Raw genomic sequence first — 22337 nt, 5'->3', positions numbered from 1 at the left:
GGCGACAAAGTTAACATGGAAGCCATGAAAACAACCCAAAATTCTGCCTGACACAGCTCGTTTGATAAGGGGACCATGTATGCTTACAGTTCATGCCAGTCGCTGCACTGGCTGCCAGTCTCCTTTCGAATACAGTTTAAAATAATAATAACCCTCATCCATAAAGCTCTGTATAATGCTGCACCCCCCTACCTCTCCTCTCTTATCTCAGTCTATCGCCCAACCCGTGCTCTTAGATCCGCCAGTGATCTTAGATTAACCTCTACCCTAGTGCGGACCTCCCACTCGCGTCTCCAAGACTTCTCTAGAGCTGCACCAATTCTATGGAATGCTCTGCCCCGGACTATCAGACTAATACCTAACCTCCAAAGTTTCAAACGTGCTCTTAAAACCCATTTCTTTAGGCAAGCCTATAACACTCATTAACTGCATGAAGTTTTAACTCTTCTACTAACCCGTCCTGTGTCGTCCTCCCATCTGTTATCCAGCAACCAACAGGCACCAGACTTCTCTGCAGTCCCATTCACCCTGGACCTGGTATATAAGATGACGGCTGAGTGGTTCAAGCGACAGCAATTCCATTTATTATATTTTTTTCTATTCCCTAAGAAGAATGGCTTGACCATTAAATATTCTTTTACCTCGTGTTACCCCATCATCTTCATAAACCGTAAGCTCTGGCGAGCAGGGACCTCACTCCTGTTGTTCCATACAAATGTTGTGCTCTGTTACATTACATTTGTATTTGTTTCCTATGATTTGTAAAGCGCTACAGAATATGATGACGCTATATAAATAAAGATTATTATTATTATTATTATGGAGGCAGTGAACTAGTAGTAGATTAAAGGTGCTGCAACTATGTTAGTTGGATCTTGGGATGGAGCTGGCGCTCTGCAGCCAGGCGAGCTTTCGCCAATCCAAGCCCCTGTCTCTAGGCTACTCCCCAAACAGCACTTCATACTTTCAAAACGAAAACCCATTTTAAGAAAGTTGATTCTAATAACTACCTGGATTTTTCGAGTGCGCATCATAAAAAATGGATTAAAAATGTGCCCTATTCACAGTATAAGAGAATAAGGAAAAATTGCACAAATGCTACCTCTTTTGATGAACAAGCCAAAATTCTCCGAAAACGTTTTGAAGAAAAAGGGTATCCCAAAGATCTCTTGAAAAATGCATACCAGAAAGTGAAGCCTTTAAAACAAATTGAGTGCATATCTAGGAATGAACACACAAAAAAAAAATAATACCGATTTGAAACAAAATCAATATGAAACTAATTTTATCACAAAATATAATGACAATTTCAGAGAAATACGTGGCATCATACAGAAACACTGGCATATTTTAAAAAACGACCCTCTTTTAAAAGAATACCTCCCAGAGCACCCAAAGCTAATATATAGAAAATCAGCCACACTCAGGAACATTTTGGCTCCCAGTATCCCGAGACAATACAAACCAACACTCACAGACAGTCAAGGTTCAGTCAAAAAGTGTGGCAAACCGAGATGTCTATGTTGTGCATCCATTAAGACAGGTTCAACTTTCACATGTACGCATACAAAAGAGAAATTCAATATAAAAACCCAAATGTCCTGTCAGAGCCAATATATTATTTATGTAATAGAATGTAAAATCTGCAACCTACAGTACGTAGGTAGAACAGTCCAGTCCCTACGTAGCCGTCTGAATAAACATCGAGAAAATATCAAAAACAAGTTCCTCTTACAAGGTGTTTCGAAACATTGTGCCCTCTCCCACCCGGGCAAACCATTTCCTATTTCCATCATGCCCATTGACCACATTGCTAGTACAATATCCAACCGTTTCCCCACTTTATGTAGAAGAGAAGTTTTTTGGATGTTTAAATTGAACACATTGTCCCCGAATGGGTTAAATGAGGTAAATGAAACTATTTTGTAATATACATACACTGACGCTCCAATCTTCCTTCATTTCTTGCACCAACGAGGGTCCCGTCAACTCAGTCGCTCATTTACCTACATCCTACGCCTTTTTGATCCATATCGGCTTCCGTAGCCCTACGGCTCGAGACAGCTTTTTTTCCACACCTCCCTCCATACTTGTAGTTCTTTAGGAGTTCGAGACACCGGCCCTGAGAAGCTTACCATCCCATATGTCCGATACCGGATGTTGTTGTTTGTCGCCTCATATGACGCTCATTTGTATTGTTGCAACGATCTATTTATACATACCCATCCACAGAGTTTTGTACTTTTACATTTATATTTATTTATTTATTTATTTATATATATATGACTTTTTTGTATACACAATAGGCTCTTGATCTTGAAGTTTTTTTATATGTATGTTACTTCTGTTTTTATGTCTAATTGACTCTATCTCCAACCGGATACAGCTATACGCCGTCCGTGAATATAAATTACTTCTAGCACGCCACATTCACATCAGAACCAGACGAAGCGCTCAGCCCGAGCGCGAAACGCGTTGTTCGAATTTTAAAGACCCCCCCCCTTTTTATATATGAATTTCTTTTTTATATATTAATTTTCATTGGTTTATAATATACCACCAAATAAAATCTTCATTCCTATTGGATCAGTCCCAAGCGCCATTTATCGCTCCACCACGTGCGCATCACCGATGCGACAAATTATCTATTCTCTACCCGGAGTCGTGTTTCCGAAGCAGGAGTAAGGATCGACACCGGGAGCGAGGCTGCACGAGGACGCCAACGATCCCTTTCCACCACCTTCTTACGAGTACACAGAGTTGTGCCTGCCAGCACAACTCCATCAGGTGAGAACTTTCACCACCATTTTCAATACGCCTGTTACTAAGGATACTGCACTATAGGAGCGCCCCATCTCCTTTTTCTTTTTTAAACACTTCTAAGAACCTTTTGTATAAGATCAAGTGTAGTAGCGTTCTTATAAGTTTAGGATATGGCGGGTGAGGGGAATGTAAACAGATGCGCAAGAAGCGCTGAAATAATATCCCTAAATGGTAAAAGTTTGCAAGTATATTTTGTGGATTACACAGCAGGGTGGCGACAAAGTTAACAACTTTGATGTGGAATGCCCTGTAATAGCTCTTGGGCGGTGTGCCTTTTATCGCCTAGGCTCAGCAGTTTCAGCACCGCCTGCTGTCGCTTAGCGACGGCACTGCTGCTGTGCCTAGAGCTACCGACTGATGGCGCCATGCCCACGGATGGTAATTCGGAGGAGGAGGAGGTGGAGGAGGGGTGGGAGGAGGTATAGTAGGCCTTTGAGACCTGGACCGAGGTAGGCCCCGCAATTCTCTGCGTCGGCAGTATATGACCAGCCCCAGGGTCAGACTCGGTCCCAGCCTGCACCAAGTTAAGTGTAGTAGCGTTCTTATAAGTTTGGGATATGGCGGGTGAGGGGAATGTAAACAGATGCGCAAGAAGCGCATGATGCGCATGGAGCTGGCGCTCCGCTGCCAGGCGAGCTTTCGCCAATCCAAGCCCCTGTCTCTAGGCTACTCCCCAAACAGCACTTCTAAGAACCTTTTGTATAAGATCAAGTGTAGTAGCGTTCTTATAAGTTTAGGATATGCCGGGTGAGGGGAATGTAAACAGATGCGCAAGAAGCGCTGAAATAATATCCCTAAATGGTAAAAGTTTGCCAGTATATTTTGTGGATAACACAGCAGGGTGGCGACAAAGTTAACAACTTTGATGTGGAATCCATGAAAACAACCCAAATTTCTGCCTGACACACCTCGTTTGATAAAGGGACGATGTATGGAGGCAGCTATATGGACGACTTTTGGAGGTAGCAATGGAGACAACGTGTGGAGGCTGCTATGGAGACAATTTAATTTGGATAGTGCCTGTATGTGGCAGTCCCAAACATTTTTCAAACCAGAGGAGCAGGTAGGTGGCCCTCCAGTAAAATGGAATAGATTGAGTGCCTGTATGTGGCAGTCCCAAAAATGTTTCAAACCAGAGGAGCAGGTAGGTGGCCCTGCAGTAAAATGGAATAGATTGAGTGCCTGTATGTGGCAGTCCCAAAAATTTTTTAAAACAGAGGACCGGGTAGGTGGCCCTCCAGAAAAATGGAATAGATTGAGTGCCTGTATGTGGCACTCACAAAAATTGTTTCAAACAGAGGACCGGGTAGGTGGCCCTCCAGAAAAATTAAATGCATGAAGTACTATAGCAAGAGCCAGTGGGCCCTGTCAAAAAATAGCCATTTTCCTCTGCTTTACTGTACAAAGAGGAGGAGAAGGAGGAAAATGAGGAGGAGGAGGAGTGGATCAATTATTCAGGTTGAGCTTCCTTCACCTGGTGGAGATTGGAAATTCTGAGAAATCCAGCCTTTATTCATTTTAATAAGCGTCAGCCTGTCAGCGCTGTCAGTCGACAGGCGTGTACGCTTATCGGTGATGATGCCACCAGCTGCACTGAAAACCCGCTCGGACAAGACGCTAGCGGCAGGGCAGGCAAGAACCTCCAAGGCGTACAGCGCCAGTTCGTGCCACATGTCCAGCTTTGAAACCCAGTAGTTGTAGGGAGCTGTGTGATCATTTAGGACGATGGTATGGTCAGCTACGTACTCCCTCACCATCTTTCTGTAAAGATCAGCCCTACTCTGCCGAGACTGGGGACAGGTGACAGTGTCTTGCTGGGGTGACATAAAGCTGGCAAAAGCCTTGTAAAGCGTACCCTTGCCAGTGCTGGACAAGCTGCCTGCTCGCCTACTCTCCCTCGCTACTTGTCCCGCAGAACTACGCACTCTGCCGCTAGCGCTGTCAGAAGGGAAATACTGTTTCAGCTTGTGCACCAGGGCCTGCTGGTATTCATGCATTCTCACACTCCTTTCCTCTGCAGGGATGAGAGTGGGAAGATTTTGCTTGTACCGTGGGTCCAGGAGAGTGAACACCCAGTAATCGGTGCTGGAATAAATTCTTTGAACGCGAGGGTCACGGGATAGGCAGCCTAGCATGAAATCTGCCATATGCGCCAGAGTACCAACGCGTAAGAATTCACTCCCCTCACTGGCCTGACTGTCCATTTCCTCCTCCTCCAACTCCTCCAACTCCTCTTCTTCTGCCCATACACGCTGAACAGTGAAGGACTCAACAATGGTCCCCTCTTGTGTCTCGCCAACATTCTCCTCCTCTTCCTCCTCATCCTCCTCCACCTCCACCTCCTCCGATATGCGCTGAGAAACAGACCTGAGGGTGCTTTGGCTATCAACAAGGGAATATTCTTCCCCTGTCTCTTGTGACGAGCGCAAAGCTTCCGACTTCATGCTGACCAGAGAGTTTTTCAACAGGCCAAGCAGCGGGATGGTGAGGCTGATGATGGCGGCATCGCCACTGACCATCTGTGTTGACTCCTCAAAGTTACTCAGCACCTGACAGATATCAGACATCCACGTCCACTCCTCATTGTAGACTTGAGGAAGCTGACTGACCTGACTACCAGTTCTGGTGGAAGTTGACATCTGGCAGTCTACAATCGCTCTGCGCTGCTGGTAAACTCTGGATAACATGGTCAGTGTTGAATTCCACCTCGTGGGCACGTCGCACAACAGTGGGTGAGCGGGCAGTTGGAGGCGGCGCTGCGCTGCCCTGAGAGTGGCAGCATCTGGGCTGGACTTCCTGAAATGCGCACAGATGCGGCGCACCTTCGTGAGCAAATCAGACAGATTGGGGTATGTCTTGAGGAAACGCTGAACTATCAGATTTAACACATGGGCCAGGCATGGCACATGTGTCAGTCTGCCGAGTTGCAGAGCCGCCACCAGGTTACGGCCGTTGTCACACACAACCATTCCCGGCTTGAGGTTCAGCGGTGCCAGCCACAGATCAGTCTGCGCCGTGATGCCCTGTAATAGCTCTTGGGCGGTGTGCCTTTTGTCGCCTAGGCTCAGCAGTTTGAGCACCGCCTGCTGTCGCTTAGCGACGGCACTGCTGCTGTGCCTAGAGCTACCGACTGATGGCGCCGTGCCCACGGATGGTAGTTCGGAGGAGGAGGTGGAGGAGGGGTGGGAGGAGGAGGAGGCATAGTAGGCCTGAAACACCTGGACCGAGGTAGGCCCCGCAATCCTCGGCGTCGGCAGTATATGAGCAGCCCCAGGGTCAGACTCGGTCCCAGCCTCCACCAAGTTAACCCAATGTGCCGTCAGCGATATATAGTGGCCCTGCCCGGCAGCACTCGTCCACGTGTCCGTGGTCAGGTGGACCTTGTCAGAAACGGCGTTGGTCAGGGCACGGATGATGTTGTCTGACACGTGCTGGTGCAGGGCTGGGACGGCACATCGGGAAAAGTAGTGGCGGCTGGGGACCGAATACCGAGGGGCGGCCGCCGCCATGAGGTTGCGAAAGGCCTCGGTCTCTACTAGCCTATAGGGCAGCATCTCCAGGCTAAGCAATCTGGAGATGTGCACATTAAGGGCTTGGGCGTGCGGGTGGGTTGCACTATATTTGCGTTTCCGCTCCAGCGTCTGGGGTATGGAGAGCTGAACGCTGGTGGATGCTGTGGAGGATCGTGGAGGCGACGATGGGGTTTTTGTGGCAGGGTCCTGGGCAGGGGGCTGACTAGCAGCTGACACAGGGGAAGGAGCAGTGGTGTGCACGGCCGGAGGTGAACGGGCTTGTTGCCACTGAGTGGGGTGTTTAGCATTCATATGCCTGCGCATACTGGTGGTAGTTAAGCTAGTAGTGGTGGAACCCCTGCTGAGCCTGGTTTGGCAAATGTTGCACACCACAGTCCGTCGGTCATCCGGTGTTTCCTTAAAGAACCTCCAGACTTCTGAAGATCTAGCCCTCGCCGCAAGAGCCCTCGCCACGGGAGCTTCACTAGTTGACACATTTGGCGCTGATGCACCAGCTCTGGCCCTGCCTCTCCGTCTGGCCCCACCACTGCCTCTTCCAACCTGTTCTGGTCGAGGACTCTCCTCCGTCTCAGAAGCACTGTGTTCACCCGGCCTCTCAACCCAGCTTGGGTCTGTCACCTCATCATCCTCCGAGCCCTCAGTCTGCTCCCCCCTCGGACTTCCTGCCCTGACAACAACTTCCCCACTGTCTGACAACCGTGTCTCCTCATCGTCGGACACCTCTTTACACACTTCCACTACGTCAAGAAGGTCATCATCACCCACAGACTGTGACTGGTGGAAAACCTGGGCATCGGAAAATTGCTCAGCAGCAACCGGACAAGTGGTTTGTGACTGTGGGAAGGGTCCAGAAAACAGTTCCTCAGAGTATGCCGGTTCAAATGCCAAATTTTCCTGGGAGGGGGCAGACTGTGGGGGAGGAGGCTGAGGTGCAGGAGCTGGAGGAGTGGCGATTTCGGTGACATGGGTGGACTGCGTGGAAGACTGACTGGTGGTGGACAAATTGCTCGAAGCATTGTCAGCAATCCACGACATCACCTGTTCGCACTGTTCTGGCCTCAACAGTGCTCTACCACGAGTCCCAGTAACTTCAGACATGAACCTAGGGAGTGTAGCTCTGCGGCGTTCCCCTGCTCCCTCATCAGCAGGTGGTGTCTCACCCCGCCCAGGACCACGGCCTCTGACCCCTGCAGTAGTTGGACGCCCACGTCCCCGCCCTCGTCCTCTACCCCTAGCCCTCGGGTTAAACATTTTTAAAATGAGAGTTATAACTTTTTTTTTTTTTAACTTTTTTTGGGTTTTTTTTGTGTTTTTTGTTTTTTTTTGTGTTTTTTGTTTTTTTTTTAGTTTTTAAAACCAAACAATGCTATCCTATTGCTATGGCTATTTTCTAGCCAAGTATCAAAGCACACTACTATGCCAGATGAGATGACACTGAGTTAGTGCCTAATTGAAATCCAACCCCTACTAAATTTTCCCACTTCGGTCTTTGCTATGGATATGTGCGTCACTAAGCGCAGAACACAGCGGTCGCAAGTCTCACTACAAATTGCTCAGAATTGGCTAGTACATGCACTGCAGAAAGTACAGCCACCAGCAGATCAACCAGAAATCAAATATATAGAACGCTACTGTAGGCGTAAGTAAGCTCTTTGTATTCTCCTATGGCTATTTTCTAGCCAAGTATCAAAGCACACTACTATGCCAGATGAGATGACACTGAGTTAGTGCCTAATTGAAATCCAACCCCTACTAAATTTTCCCACTTCGGTCTTTGCTATGGATATGTGCGTCACTAAGCGCAGAACACAGCGGTCGCAAGTCTCACTACAAATTGCTCAGAATTGGCTAGTACATGCACTGCAGAAAGTACAGCCACCAGCAGATCAACCAGAAATCAAATATATAGAACGCTACTGTAGGCGTAAGTAAGCTCTTTGTATTCTCCTATGGCTATTTTCTAGCCAAGTATCAAAGCACACTACTATGCCAGATGAGATGACACTGAGTTAGTGCCTAATTGAAATCCAACCCCTACTAAATTTTCCCACTTCGGTCTTTGCTATGGATATGTGTGCCACTAAGAGCTAAACACAACGGTAGCAAGTCCCCCTGCTAATTCCTCACAAAATGGTACTAGATGCAAATTAAAATAAAAAAAGTAGAACGTTATTGTAGCCCTAAGAAGGGCTGTTGGGTTCTTTGAGAATCACTCCTGCCTAACAGTAAGCTAATAGAACACCCTAACGCTTTCCCTGACCAGCAGCAGCTCTCTCCCTAGCGGCATCCAGACACAGAATGATCCGAGCAGCGCGGGCAGCGGCTAGTCTATCCCAGGGTCACCTGATCTGGCCAGCCAACCACTGCTATCGACGTGTAAGGGTACCACGTCATGCTGGGTGGAGTGCAGAGTCTCCTGGCTTGTGATTGGCTCTGTTTCTGGCCGCCAAAAAGCAAAACGGCGGGAGCTGCCATTTTCTCGAGCGGGCGAAGTATTCGTCCGAGCAACGAGCAGTTTCGAGTACCCTAATGCTCGACCGAGCATCAAGCTCGGACGAGCATGTTCGCTCATCTCTATTAATGTGGAATTCCACCTGGTGGGCATGTCACACAGCAGTCGGTGAGCGGGCAGTTGGATGCGGCGCTGCGCTGCCCTGAGAGTGGCAGCATCTGTGGTTGTGGTGAGCAAATCAGACAGATTGGGGTATGTCTTGAGGAACCGCTGAACTATCAGATTTAACACATGGGCCAGGCATGGCACATGTGTCAGTCTGCCGAGTTGCAGAGCCGCCACCAGTTTACAGCCGTTGTCACACACAACCATGCCTGGCCTCAGGTTCAGCTGTGCCAGCCACAGATCGGTCTGTGCCGTGATGCCCTGTAATAGCTCTTGGGCGGTGTGCATTTTATCACATAGACTTAGCAGTTTGAGCACCGCCTGCTGTCTCTTAGTGACGGAACTGCTGCTCCGCCTAGAGCTACCAACTGATGGCGCCATACCTACGGATGGTAATTCGGAGGAGGAGGTGGAAGAGAGGTGTGAGGAGGAGGAGGCATAGTAGGCCTGAGAGACCGTGATCGAGGTAGGCCCCGCAATCCTCGGAGTCGGCAGTATATGAACGGCCCCAGGGTCAGACTCGGTCCTAGCCGGCGTGTGGGTGGAACTGTATTTCCTCTTCCGCTCCAGCGTCTGGGGTATAGACAGCTGAACTCTGCGCATGGAGCCATTGGTGGACGCTGTGGAGGATCATGGAGGCGAAGGTGTGGTTTTCGAGCGGGAGGTGTTTGTGCCATGGTCCTGGGCAGGGGGCTTACTAGCAGAGAGAGCTAATCACACAGGGGAAGGAGCAGTGGTGTGCACTCATATACTTGCGCATACTGGTGGTGGTTAAGATAGTAGTGGTGGAACCCCTGCTGATCCTGGTGTGGCACAGGCTGCACACCACAGTCTGTCGGTCATCCGCTGTTTCTTTATAGAACCTCCAGACTTCTGAAAATCTAGCCCTCGCCACGGGAGCTTCACTACGTGAAACATTTGGTGCTGATGCACCAGCTCTGGCTCTGACTCTCCGTCTGGCCCCACCACTGCCTCTTCCAACCTGTTCTCGTATAGGACTCGCCTCCGTCTCAGAAGAACTCTCTTCATCCGGCCTATCAACCCAGCTTGGGTCTGTCACCTCATCATCCTCTGATCCCTCAGTCTGCTCCCCTCTCGGACTTCCTGCCTTGACAACAACTTCACCACTGTCTGACAACCGTTTCTGCTCATCGTCCGACACCTCTTTACACACTTCTTCCACTTCATCATCACCCACAGACTGCGACCGGTGGAAAACCTGGGCATCGGGAAAGAGCTCAGCAGCAACCTGAGAAGTGGTTTGTGTCTCTGGGAAGGGTCCAGAAAACAGTTTCTCAGAGTATGACGGCTCAAATTCCAAATTTTCCTGGTAGGGGGCCGACTGGTGGGAAGGTGGCTGAGGTGGAGGAGCTAGAGGAGTGCTCACTTGGGTAACATGGGTGGACTGCGTGGAAGACTGACTGGTGGAAAAATGGCTAGAAGCATTGTCCGCAATCCACAATACCACCGGTTCGCACTGTTCTGGCCTCAACACTGCTCTACCACGAGTCCCAGTTGAGACATGAAGCTAGGGAGTCTAGCTCTGCGACGTTCCCCTCCTCCCTCATCAGCAGGTAGTGTCTCACCCCGCCCAGGACCACGGCCTCTGACCCCTACAGTAATTGGATCCCCACGCCCTCGTCCTTTACCCTTAGCCCTCGGGTTCAACATTTTGCAAATAAAAGTGTCTTTTATAGACAAAACAGAAATATAAACTGTACATTTTTTTTTTTTAATTATTATTATTTTTATTTTTGTTATTTTTTTTTATTTTTTTTTTGTTTGTTTTGTAGAAAAAAACGTGCAGAAGAAATCAGACAGCACAGCAACCTCAGAAGATTATTGCTATGGCTAATTTAACCAACACTGATGATTCTGTGCTGTGACTTTCACTTTGGGGAAAAAAAAAAAAAAATCGGCAGACTATGCCTAATTCTATCAAACCCCCAATAAATTGTCCCACTTAGCTAGCTGTTTGATATGTGTGTCACTAAGAGCCAAAATTAACGTTCAAAAGTCTCCCTGCTAAAATAGTGCAGTAGCTGCACTACTAGAGCCAGCAAGCCACAAGCAAATAAAAAAAAAACTATTGTAGCACTAACAAGGGCTGTTGGGTTCTTGTAGAATCACTCCTGCCTAACAGTAAGCTAATATAACACCCTAACGCTATCCCTGACCAGCAGCAGCTCTCTCCCTAGCGGCATCCAGACACAGAATGATGCGAGCAGCACGGGCAGGGGCTAGTCTATTCCAGGGTCACCTGATCAGGCCAGCCAACCACTGCTATCGACGTGTAAGGGTACCACGTCATGCTGGGTGTACTGCAGAGTCTCCTGGCTTATGATTGGCTCTGTTTCTGGCCGCCAAAAAGCTAAACGCCGCGAGATGCCATTTTCTCGAGCTGGCGAAATACTCTTCTGAGCAGCGAGCAGTTTTGAGTACGCTAATGCTCGAACGAGCATCAAGCTCGGACGAGTATGCTCGCTCATCTCTATTTGTAATCTTTATTGTTTAATATTCTTTTTCAATTCTGGACAAAAAATTGTGGTTGTAAAGTTTCAGCGATCTAAAATCTTCACTCTCTACTGTGTTATCTTGTCTCAAATCAATGTAAACATTTCTATTGGAATAATATTTAAGGTATTACAGGTATTGTAATTGTGCTGGGAGAGTCCAAGACACAAAAACGGTGATACAATTAAATTGATTGCACCTTCTCCCAAAAAAAACAAGTCCTCTGGGGATTGTAGAAGTATATTTATTAGGAAATATTTTATGGCACTGACCATATTCTCTTTATTTGCTGAACATCACAGATGTGCATACTGTGCACATAGATAATACAATTTGGACATTAGCACAGTAAGTATATATGCATCACTTTATGGGGTCTCTGTTAAAGCCACTCTTAAAGGCATCTCAATATTTTTATGGGGGGCAAATTCTGTAATCATTTTCTAATCATTAGTTAAAATATCATAACATCAATGGGGCACATTTACTTACCTGGTCCCTGCGTGATCCCCGAGGTGCGTTGTCCGCCGTAATCCACATCTGCCGCGATTCATGAAGATCGTGCGCCCGAGTTCCTGCAGCTGTTGCTTCCCCACCGAGGTCCGCCGGAGTTCACCATCTTCATCCCGGTGCTTGTAAGTGCGTGTCTTGCGACGCAATTTTAAAGTTACATTTCCTTTAATCATAAACATGTTATAGGAAATCTACCACCAGGATAAAGAATTGTAAACCAACCACACTGACATACTGGTGAGTGCCCCCTATGGTAGGTTCTGCTTTTCTTTAAGCTTCTTAGAACCTTACTTTTACAAGAAAAAGGTTTCACAACTTATGCAAATGAGCCTCCGGGGCTCCAGACTCTATAGATGACAATGGAGCTTGGAGCCCCGAAGGCTCACCTGCATAATTTTTAAAACCTCTTTTTCTTAAAAACAAAGGCATACAAAGCTACAAGAGGCGCAGATCCTGCCAGAGGGGGCGCACACCAGTATGTCATTGTGCTTGGTTTACAATCCTTCATCCTGGTGGAAGATTTCCTTTAAGCATCACTGTGTCCCAAAACTCCAAATCTATCAAAATGAACTGTGTAACGGAAAATAGAGTCCAAATGTATGAATGTAGGAAAGATGAATGTGGCCAAGTACAGAGCTATCCTGGATGATCAGACTGGCCCAGCCAGAGCCCGGACCTAAACTTATCGAGCATCTCTGAAGAGACTTGAAAATGGCCTCCACCAGCTTTCACCATCCAACCTGAGGAACTGGAGAGGATCTGAAAAGAAGAGGCAGAGGATCCCCAAATCCAGGGGTGAGAAACTTGTAGCATCTTCCCAAGAAGACTCCTGGCTACACCAGCTCCAAAGCTGCTTCTACTCAACACTGAGCAAAAGGGCTGAATACTTACCTAGAATTTTAGTTTTTTTAAACATGCAGAGTGCACATTAATGAGCAAAAAAATAACTATTTTAATCTTACCAATTGGCTGCAATGAAACAAAGAGTGAAAAATTTAATAGGGGTCTAAATAGTTTCCATACCCACTGTATATAAATGTGGTATTTTCATGATCATAAGAAGCCAGACAATAAAAGGGTTGGTTTCATTTGGGGCACACAATATAAGCCCTAAGCCCCTTAAACGAGAAAATGGAGCAAATGCACTTTTTTGTCAATTCCACCACATCTGGAATCGTTTAACTGCTTCCCAGTAAATGCCATGAAAAAAATAAATTTTTTTGCCAAAAAATCAAGACCCAACGCAGTTATGGTGACAAATAATTAGTTAACAGTGAGCTAGAGACATACGCTGTTTTTGTTGTTTTTTAAATCAAAGCCTGGTGAGCATTGATCATTTTTCTTATATTTTACATTCCTTTTTAACCCCTTCACGCTCCGTGGCAGATATATCCGCCACGGAGCGCAGTGACTTAGCGCTCAGTGGCGGATATATCCGCCACGGCGCTTACGCCGGTTCGGCTCTGGATCAGAGCCGAACCGGCATCGGGAAACACGGGGTGCCGGCTGTAACTAATAGCCGGCACCCCAGTGTAACACCCGCGGTCGGAGTGGGCTCCGATCGCGGGTGTGTAACCCGTTAAATGCCGCGGTCAGCACGACCGCGGCATCTAACATGCCTCTGGGGGTCTTTCCCCCACGATCGGCCCCCCTGAACCCTTTTCGGGGGGTCCGATCACTGCTATGGAAGTGCTGGGGTCCGATCTGGTCCCCAGCACAGCCTGCAGGCACTGCCAGTAAGATGGCGTCTGTGACATCATCTTACTGGCATAGTGCCAGCCTATGCAAGTGCATAGGCTGACACTGATAATACCCTGCAATACATGATTATTGCAGAGTATTATCATGATCAAGCAATCAGATGATTGCTTGGTCATTTCCCATGGTGAAAAAAAGGGAAAAAGTAAAAAAAAAATGTTATTCATTTAAAAAATAAAGTAATAAATCAATAAAAATGCCCATAAGCCCCATAACATATAAAGAGACATATAACCCCAAAAAAGTCTAAATCATAACAAAAACCCCACATATATAGTATCACCGCGTCCGTAACAACCCGTAGAATACAAGTAAATCATTATTGAACCCGTACGATGAACGCCGTTAAAAAAAACTATTGAAAACCGACCAAAAATTAACATTTTTACCTATTCAATCTTACAAAAAATGCCATCAAAAGTGATCAAAAAAAGATATGTACTCCATAATGATACTGCTGCAAAGTACAACATGTCCCGCAAAAAACAAGCTATCAACCAGCTCCCAAGTCAAAAAAGTAAAAATGTTATGCCACTTGGAAGACGGCAATGCAAAAATGATAGATTTTTCCCACATTACGGTTTTATTTGACAAATTTAGTAAAATGTAAGAAAATATATTCAAGTCTGGTATCCCCGTAATCGTATCGACCCATAGAATAAAGATAACAGGATTATTAGGCTATACGGTGAACACGAAAAAAAAAAGGTCAAAAATCCAGTACAGAATTGATGCTTTTCTACTCATACCCTCAAAAACGAGTTCCTAAATGTTCAACAATAGGTGATACCAACCCCAAAATGGCAACACTGGAAAAAGCATCTCATCCCGCAAAAAAAAAATGCCAGCACATGGCCTCAATAACGAAAAAGCGAAAATTTATAGCCTACAAAAGGGACAAAGAGGAAACTAAAATCCTGGCAGCTGCAGGGTGCTCCTTCCATTCTGCGCCTCGCTGTGTACCCATAAAACAAGTAACGTCCACATGTGGGGGGTCTCTGCACTCGGGAGAAATTGCAGAACAAATTGTATGGTGGGTTTTCTATTTTTATCTTTTGGAAATGTGTAAATTTTAGGGCTAAATGAGCGTATAAGGGAACAATATGACCATTCTAAATTTCACCTCCATTTTGATTCAATTACTATGAATCTCTAGGGGTTAACAATCTTCCTAAAAGCTGTTTCTGATAGTTTGAGGGGTGCAGATTTGAAAATGGGTTGATTATATAGGGGGTTTTGATACTAAATATGTAAAATTTCATTCAAAACAGTATTTATCCGCAAAAGAGTAAATTCTGAAAATACGGAAAATCGCTATTCGATTTGTAAGCCGAACGGCATCAAAATATATTATCCAGACATTTCAAAAATTATGAAAATGTAAAGTAGATACATGGGAAATGTTATTCTGCAAGTTATTTAGGTTGTAAATCTATCTGCCTGAAAATGTAATGATTTTGAATTTCAAAAAAGTGAGATTTTTCCAAAAATTCATCATTTTTTCTTTTTTTGGAAAATAAACGCAAAACGTATCAGCCAACATTTACCACTAAAATGAAGAACAACATGTGGGGAAAAAACAATCTCAGAATCGTTTTGATAAGTAACAGTGTTCAAAAGTTATAACCATATAAAGTGACGCAAGTCAGAATCCAAAAAATGGGACTGAGCCTTAAGCTGTAAAATGGCTGCGTCCTTAAGGGGTTAAATATACTAATTGGAGGTTATTTATCATACGCTGGCACTCGTGCTCTGGCGCAGCCAATACATCAAGAAGCTCCGTCGTCTTACGATGGAATATACAGTATTTTTTCCTCTTTCTTTCTTTTTTTGTTTAAATTTAACCACTACAAATTCAACCACTGCAATGTCTAATGTAAAGCATGAAACTGAGAAAAATACAACATTTTATACAGAAAACAAGTTGTTAGAGAAAATGTAAAAAATTATGACTATTGGAAGGCAAGTAAGAAAGGAAATATGGAAAATCAGGAAGGGGTTAAAATTCATCTGAACTATTTCAGTCTTCCAGGATTTGTGATTCATGAACTGTGAATTGTGATTTTCATGAGCACAATAAAACCCATTGGGGCACATTTTTGTTCACGAAATGCATTGTCCGACGATAGTGCACTATGCCGCGGTTCACTAAGATCGTGCACCTGATATCCTGCATGTGTCGCTTCCCCGCTCAGGTCCGACAGAGTTCACAATCTTCTACCCGGTGCATGTAAGTGCATTGTCTTGCGATACAATTTGAATTTTAAATCCGGCGCTGAGACTGAATCAGTCGGACTGTCCAACGGCCCGCCCCCCAATTTCTGTCGCATGAAAGCCAGCGCAGCTGCGCCACAATCCGATCGCGAGCGACACAATCCCAGAGCAAACCCCTGTTTAAGGAGGCTTTCTCTGTTGGGGAGAAGATGGGTCACAGGTGGAGAGTAGATGGGTTGCAGTGGTGTGGAACTTATAAAAATGTTAAATTCCAGTCTCTTTCTTACCATTAAGTAATTTCCAATTATTTATCCAGTTAAATGTTAAACATCTTATGGAGATCAAATATGAATCAAACATTGGTGAAGACCTTTATCCTCATAGGACTCTCTAACAGTCCAGATTGGCAACTTATCCTCTTTTTTTTGTTTGTCTTGATGTATTTGGTGACACTATCTGGAAACTTTCTGATAATCATTGTGGTGAGGTTTAATTCTTCTCTCCAGACACCAATGTACTTCTTCCTCAGCAATCTTGCAATTATTGATCTCTGTTTCTCGACCACCATTGTACCCAAGCTTCTTAAAAATACCATATCCCAGGATAGGACAATATCGTTCTTGGCATGTGCTACACAGATGTACTTCCACTTGAGTCTGGGATCTACAGAGTGTTTGATGTTGGCTGTCATGGCGTATGATAGATATGTTGCTATCTGTAAGCCTTTGCATTATAACACAATCATAGACACAAGGAGACGTCTAGGGTTGGCTGCCGGATCCTGGACTTTGAGTTTCTCATTCTCTGTGATCCATGCAGTTCTGACCTTCCGATTGTCCTATTGTAAGTCCACTCAAGTGAACCATTATTTTTGTGAGATGCCACCACTCCTCCAGCTATCGTGTACAGACACTTGGGTCAATGAACTTGTACTCTTTATTACTGGTGCCTTCTTTACTCTTTGCTCATTCCTGTTGACGCTGGTATCTTATATTCAAATAATTTCCGCCATTTTAAAAATCCACATTACCAAAGGAAGATTCAAAGCTTTCTCTACATGTTCCTCCCATCTTACAGTGGTATCCCTATACTATGGCACAGTAGTATGTATGTACATGAGCCCAAGGTCTAGTCACTTGCCAGGTCAGGATAAAGTTCTCTCTATCCTCTACACAGTAGTCACTCCCATGTTGAATCCTATCATTTATAGTGTAAGAAATTCCGCATTTAAAAATTGTGTAATAAAGATTTTTAGGAAAAAACAGTGTTTAGTGAGAATGAATTAACCTTCAACAAAGTTCTCTGATAATAAATAATCCTTATTATGAGTTCGGTCTTAGTGTCTCTTCTTCTTCTTCTTCTGCTTTAATGATCCATTAGGCTACTTTGCTACACTTTACCAAGGAGTTTTTCTTACATAAGACTGGGGCTATTGGGAGACTGTTTGTGGCACAACTTTCTGGTTTTTATCAAGTTACTCAAAATATTTCTCCATTGAAACTAAAAGACTCAAAAAAGTGATGCAACAAGGACACCCCATGTAGTCCAAGTGATGTTACAGAAATAACAACTGTAAATATACAGCTTTGTGCAAGATTATTTGTTAAACTTGTTTTCAAAATCTGATGATCTTTTCATTATATAAATTCTTTAACTTTGAAATTCATAGTATCATAATATATGCTGTTGAAAAAAGACACTTGCCCATCAAGTTCAACCAAGGAAGGGAAGGGATTCGTTGAGGAAGGGATTTAGGGGAAACAATTCTATATAACATAACCATTAGAGATGAGCGAGCACTAAAATGCTCGGGTACTCGTTATTCGAGACGAACTTTTCCCGATGCTCGAGTGCTCGTCTCGAATAACGAGCCCCATTGAAGTCAATGGGAGATTCGAGCATTTTTCAAGGGGACCAAGGCTCTGCACAGGGAAGCTTGGCCAAACACCTGGGAACCTCAGAAAAGGATGGAAACACCACGGAAATGGACAGGAAACAGCAGGGGCAGCATGCATGGATGCCTCTGAGGCTGCTTAATCGCACCATTATGCAAAAATTATGGGCAACAGCATGGCCATGACAGAGTGACCGAATGAGGCTAGATAGCATCTAAAACATGCAATAATTGACCCTGACACTATATGGGACGGCATGCAGAGGCAGCGGCAGCAGTGGCAGGCTAGAGAGTGTCATGGCGACATACCCTAAATGGACTCAGGTTTCACCAAAGGAGGTGAAATGATTTCCTATGTGAACAAAAGGTTGACGGTATATTTAGTCGATAACACAGCATGGTGGCGACATAGTGACCAAGTTCCATAACGTATCTGGTGAAACACCCGAAAAATGAGCCTTACACAGCTCTTTTGATAAGGGGACGACATGTGGAGGCAGCCATGGAGACGACTTCCATGATTAAGAGCGACAGTATGGGGCATTAATATTGCGCTGCTATGATTGCAACTTCAGGTCTCCAGCATGGCGGCGACAGATGGGCCGAGTTCCACTATGTATCTGGTGAAATACCTGAAAATTCTGCCTGACACAGCTCGTTTGATAAGGGGATGATGTGCTGCATATCCTCTCGTGCTCCAGCGTCTGGGGTATAGAGAGTTGAAATGAGACATTGGTAGATGCTGTGGAGGATCGTGGAGGCAAAATGGACAGGAAACAGCAGGAGCAGCATGCATGGATGCCTCTGAGGCTGCCTAATCTTGGGATGGAGCTGGCGGTCCACTGCCAGGCGAGCTTTCGCCTGTCCAAGCCCCTGTCTCTCGGCTCCTCCCCACCCAAAATGGGCCTGGGGGCCAGAAGCGTTTACTTTGAAAAAATTATAATTTTCAAAGCAGGCCGGGTCGTTTGAATATTTCACCTAGGAATAATGGAATAGCATAGTGGTTCTATTTTTAATTGTTTTTACGGAAATGGTTCCATGATTAAGAGCGACAGTATGGGGCATCCATATTGCGCTGCTATGATTGCAACTTCAGGTCTCCAGCATGGCGGCGACAGATGGGCCGAGTTCCATTATGTATCTGGTGAAACACCTGAAAATTCTGCCTGACACAGCTCGTTTGATAAGGGGACCATGTATGGAGGCAGTGAACTAGTAGTAGATTAAAGGTGCTGCAGTTAAAACTATGTTAGTTGGATCTTGGGATGGAGCTGGCACTCCGCTGCCAGGCGAGCTTTCGCCAATCCAAGCCCCTGTCTCTAGGCTACTCCCCAAACAGCACTTCTAAGAACCTTTTGTATAAGATCAAGTGTAGTAGCGTACTTATAAGTTTGGGTTATGGCGGGTGAGGGGAATGTAAACAGATGCGCAAGAAGCGCTGAAATAATATCGGTATATGATAAAAGTTTGCCAGTATATTTTGTGGATTACACAGCAGGGTGGCAAAAAAGTTAACAAGTTTGATGTGGAAGCCATGAAAACAACCCAAAATTCTGCCTGACACAGCTCGTTTGATAAGGGGACCATGTATGGAGGCAGTGAACTAGTAGTAGATTAAAGGTGATGCAGTTAAAACTATGTTAGTTGGATCTTGAGATGGAGCTGGCGCTCCGCTGCCAGGCGAGCTTTCGCCAATCCAAGCCCCTGTCTCTAGGCTACTCCCCAAACAGCACTTCTAAGAACCTTTTGTATAAGATCAAGTGTAGTAGCGTACTTATAAGTTTGGGTTATGGCGGGTGAGGGGAATGTAAACAGATGCGCAAGAAGCGCTGAAATAATATCGGTATATGATAAAAGTTTGCCAGTATATTTTGTGGATTACACAGCAGGGTGGCGACAAAGTTAACAAGTTTGATGTGGAATCCATGAAAACAACCCAAAATTCTTCCTGACACAGTTCGTTTGATAAGAAGACCATGTATGGAGGCAGCTATATGGACGACTTTTGGGGGCAGCAATGGTGATGACGTGTGGAGGTAGCAATGGAGACAACGTGTGGAGCCAGCTAAAAAGACGACATGTGGAGGCTGCTATGGAGACAATTTAATTTGGATAGTGCTTGTATGTGGCAGTCCAAAAAAGTTTTCAAACCAGAGGAGCAGGTAGGTGGTCCTCCAGAAAAATTAAATAAATTGAGTGCCTGTATGTGGCACACCAAAAAAGTTTTCAAACCAGAGGAGCAGGTAGGTGGTCCTCCAGAAAAATTAAATAGATTGAGTGCTTGTATGTGGCACTCCCAAAAATTGCTTAAAACAGAGGACCGGGTAGGTGGCCCTCCAGAAAAATTAAATACATAGAGTACTATAGCTAGAGCCAGTTGGCCCTGGCAAAAAATAGCCAGTTTCCTCTGTTTTAGTGTACAAAGAGGAGGAGAAGGAGGACAATGAGGAGGAGGAGTGCATACAATATTCAGGTTGAGCTTCTTTCACCTGGTGGAGAATGAAAATCCGGAGAAATCCAGGCTTTATTTATCTTGATAAGCGTCAGCCTGTCAGCGCTGTCAGTCGATAGGCGTGTACGCTTATCGGTGATGATACCACCAGCTGCACTGAAAACCCGCTCGGACAACACGCTAGCGGCAGGGCAGGCAAGAACCTCCAAGGCGTACAGCGCCAGTTCGTGCCACAAGTCCAGCTTTAAAACCCAGTAGTTGTAGGGAGCTGTGTGATCATTTAGGACGATGGTATGGTCAGCTACGTACTCCCTCACCATCTTTCTGTAAAGATCAGCCCTACTCTGCCGAGACTGGGGACAGGTGACAGTGTCTTACTGGGGTGACATAAAACTGGCAAAGGCCTTGTAAATGGTACCCCTGCCAGTGCTGGACAAGCTGCCTGCACGCCTACTCTCCCTCGCTACTTGTCCCGCAGAAGTACGCCCTCTGCCGCTAGCGCTGTCAGAAGGGAAATACTGTTTCAGCTTGGGCACCAGGGCCTGCTGGTATTCATGCATTCTCACACTCCTTTCCTCTCCAGGGATGAGAGTGTAAAGATTTTGCTTGTACCGTGGGTCAAGGAGAGTGAATACCCAGTAATCGGTGCTGGAATAAATTCTTTGAATGCGAGGGTCACGGGATAGGCAGCCTAGCATGAAATCTGCCATATGCTCCAGAGTACCAACGCGCAAGAATTCACTCCCCTCACTGGCCTGACTCTCCATTTCCTCCAACTCCTCCAACTCCTCTTCTTCTGCCCATACACGCTGAACAGTGAAGGACTGAATAATGGTACCCTCTTCTGTCTCGCCAACATTCTCCTCCTCTTCCTCCTCATCCTCCTCCACCTCCTCCGATATGCGCTGAGAAACAGACCTGAGGGTGCTTTGGCTATCAACAAGGGAATCTTCTTCCCCTGTCTCTTGTGACGAGCGCAAAGCTTCCGACTTCATGCTGACCAGAGAGTTTTTCAACAGACCAAGCAGCGGGATGGTGAGGCTGATGATGGCGGCATTGCCACTGACCATCTGTGTTGACTCCTCAAAGTTACTCAGCACCTGACAGATATCAGACATCCACGTGCACTCCTCATTGTAGACTTGAGGAAGTTGACAACTGGCAGTGTACAATCGCTCTGCGCTGCTGGTAAACTCTGGATAACATGGTTAATGTTGAATTCCACCTCGTGGGCACGTCGCACAACAGTCGGTGAGCGGGCAGTTGGAGGCGGCGCTGCGCTGCCCTGAGAGTGGCAGCATCTGTGCTGGACTTCCTGAAATGCGCACAAATGCGGCGCACCTTCGTGAGCAAATCAGACAGATTGGGGTATGTCTTGAGGAAACGCTGAACTATCAGATTTAACACATGGGCCAGGCATGGCACATGTGTCAGTCTGCCGAGTTGCAGAGCCGCCACCAGGTTACGGCCGTTGTCACACACAACCATGCCTGGCTTCAGGTTCAGCGGTGCCAGCCACAGATCAGTCTGCGCCGTGATGCCCTGTAATAGTTCTTGGGCGGTGTGCCTTTTATCGCCTAGGCTCAGCAGTTTGAGCACCGCCTGCTGTCGCTTAGCGACGGCACTGCTGCTGTGCCTAGAGCTACTGACTGATGGCGCCATGCCCACGGATGTTAATTCGGAGGAGGAGGTGGAGGAGGGGTGGGAGGAGGAGGAGGCATAGTAGGCCTTTGAGACCTGGACCGAGGTAGGCCCCGCAATCCTCGGCGTCGGCAGTATATGACCAGCCCCAGGGTCAGACTCGGTCCCAGCCTCCACCAAGTTAACCCAATGTGCCGTCAGCGATACATAGTGGCCCTGCCCGGCAGCACTCGTCCACGTGTCCGTGGTCAGGTGGACCTTGTCAGAAACGGCGTTGGTCAGGGCACGGATGATGTTCTCTGACACGTGCTTGTGCAGGACTGGGACGGCACATCGGGAAAAGTAGGGGTGGCTGGGGACCGAATACCGAGGGGCGGC

General features: G+C 46.2%; 1 protein-coding gene across 1 annotated transcript; it reads left to right on the top strand.

Moving 5' to 3' along the window:
* Positions 1–16319: 16319 nt before the first annotated feature.
* On the top strand, positions 16320–17258 carry LOC140070061 (olfactory receptor 1E16-like). Its single transcript, XM_072116389.1, has one exon. The coding sequence runs from the start codon at positions 16320–16322 to the stop codon at positions 17256–17258; it is 939 nt and encodes a 312-aa protein (XP_071972490.1).
* The last annotated feature ends 5079 nt before the right edge of the window (positions 17259–22337 follow it).

The sequence above is a fragment of the Engystomops pustulosus genome, chromosome 7, assembly GCF_040894005.1.
Source record: "Engystomops pustulosus chromosome 7, aEngPut4.maternal, whole genome shotgun sequence".
NCBI classification, from domain to species: Eukaryota; Metazoa; Chordata; class Amphibia; order Anura; family Leptodactylidae; genus Engystomops; species Engystomops pustulosus.
The sequence above is the reverse complement of the archived record's forward strand: the minus strand, read 5'-3'. Positions and strand labels throughout refer to the sequence as shown.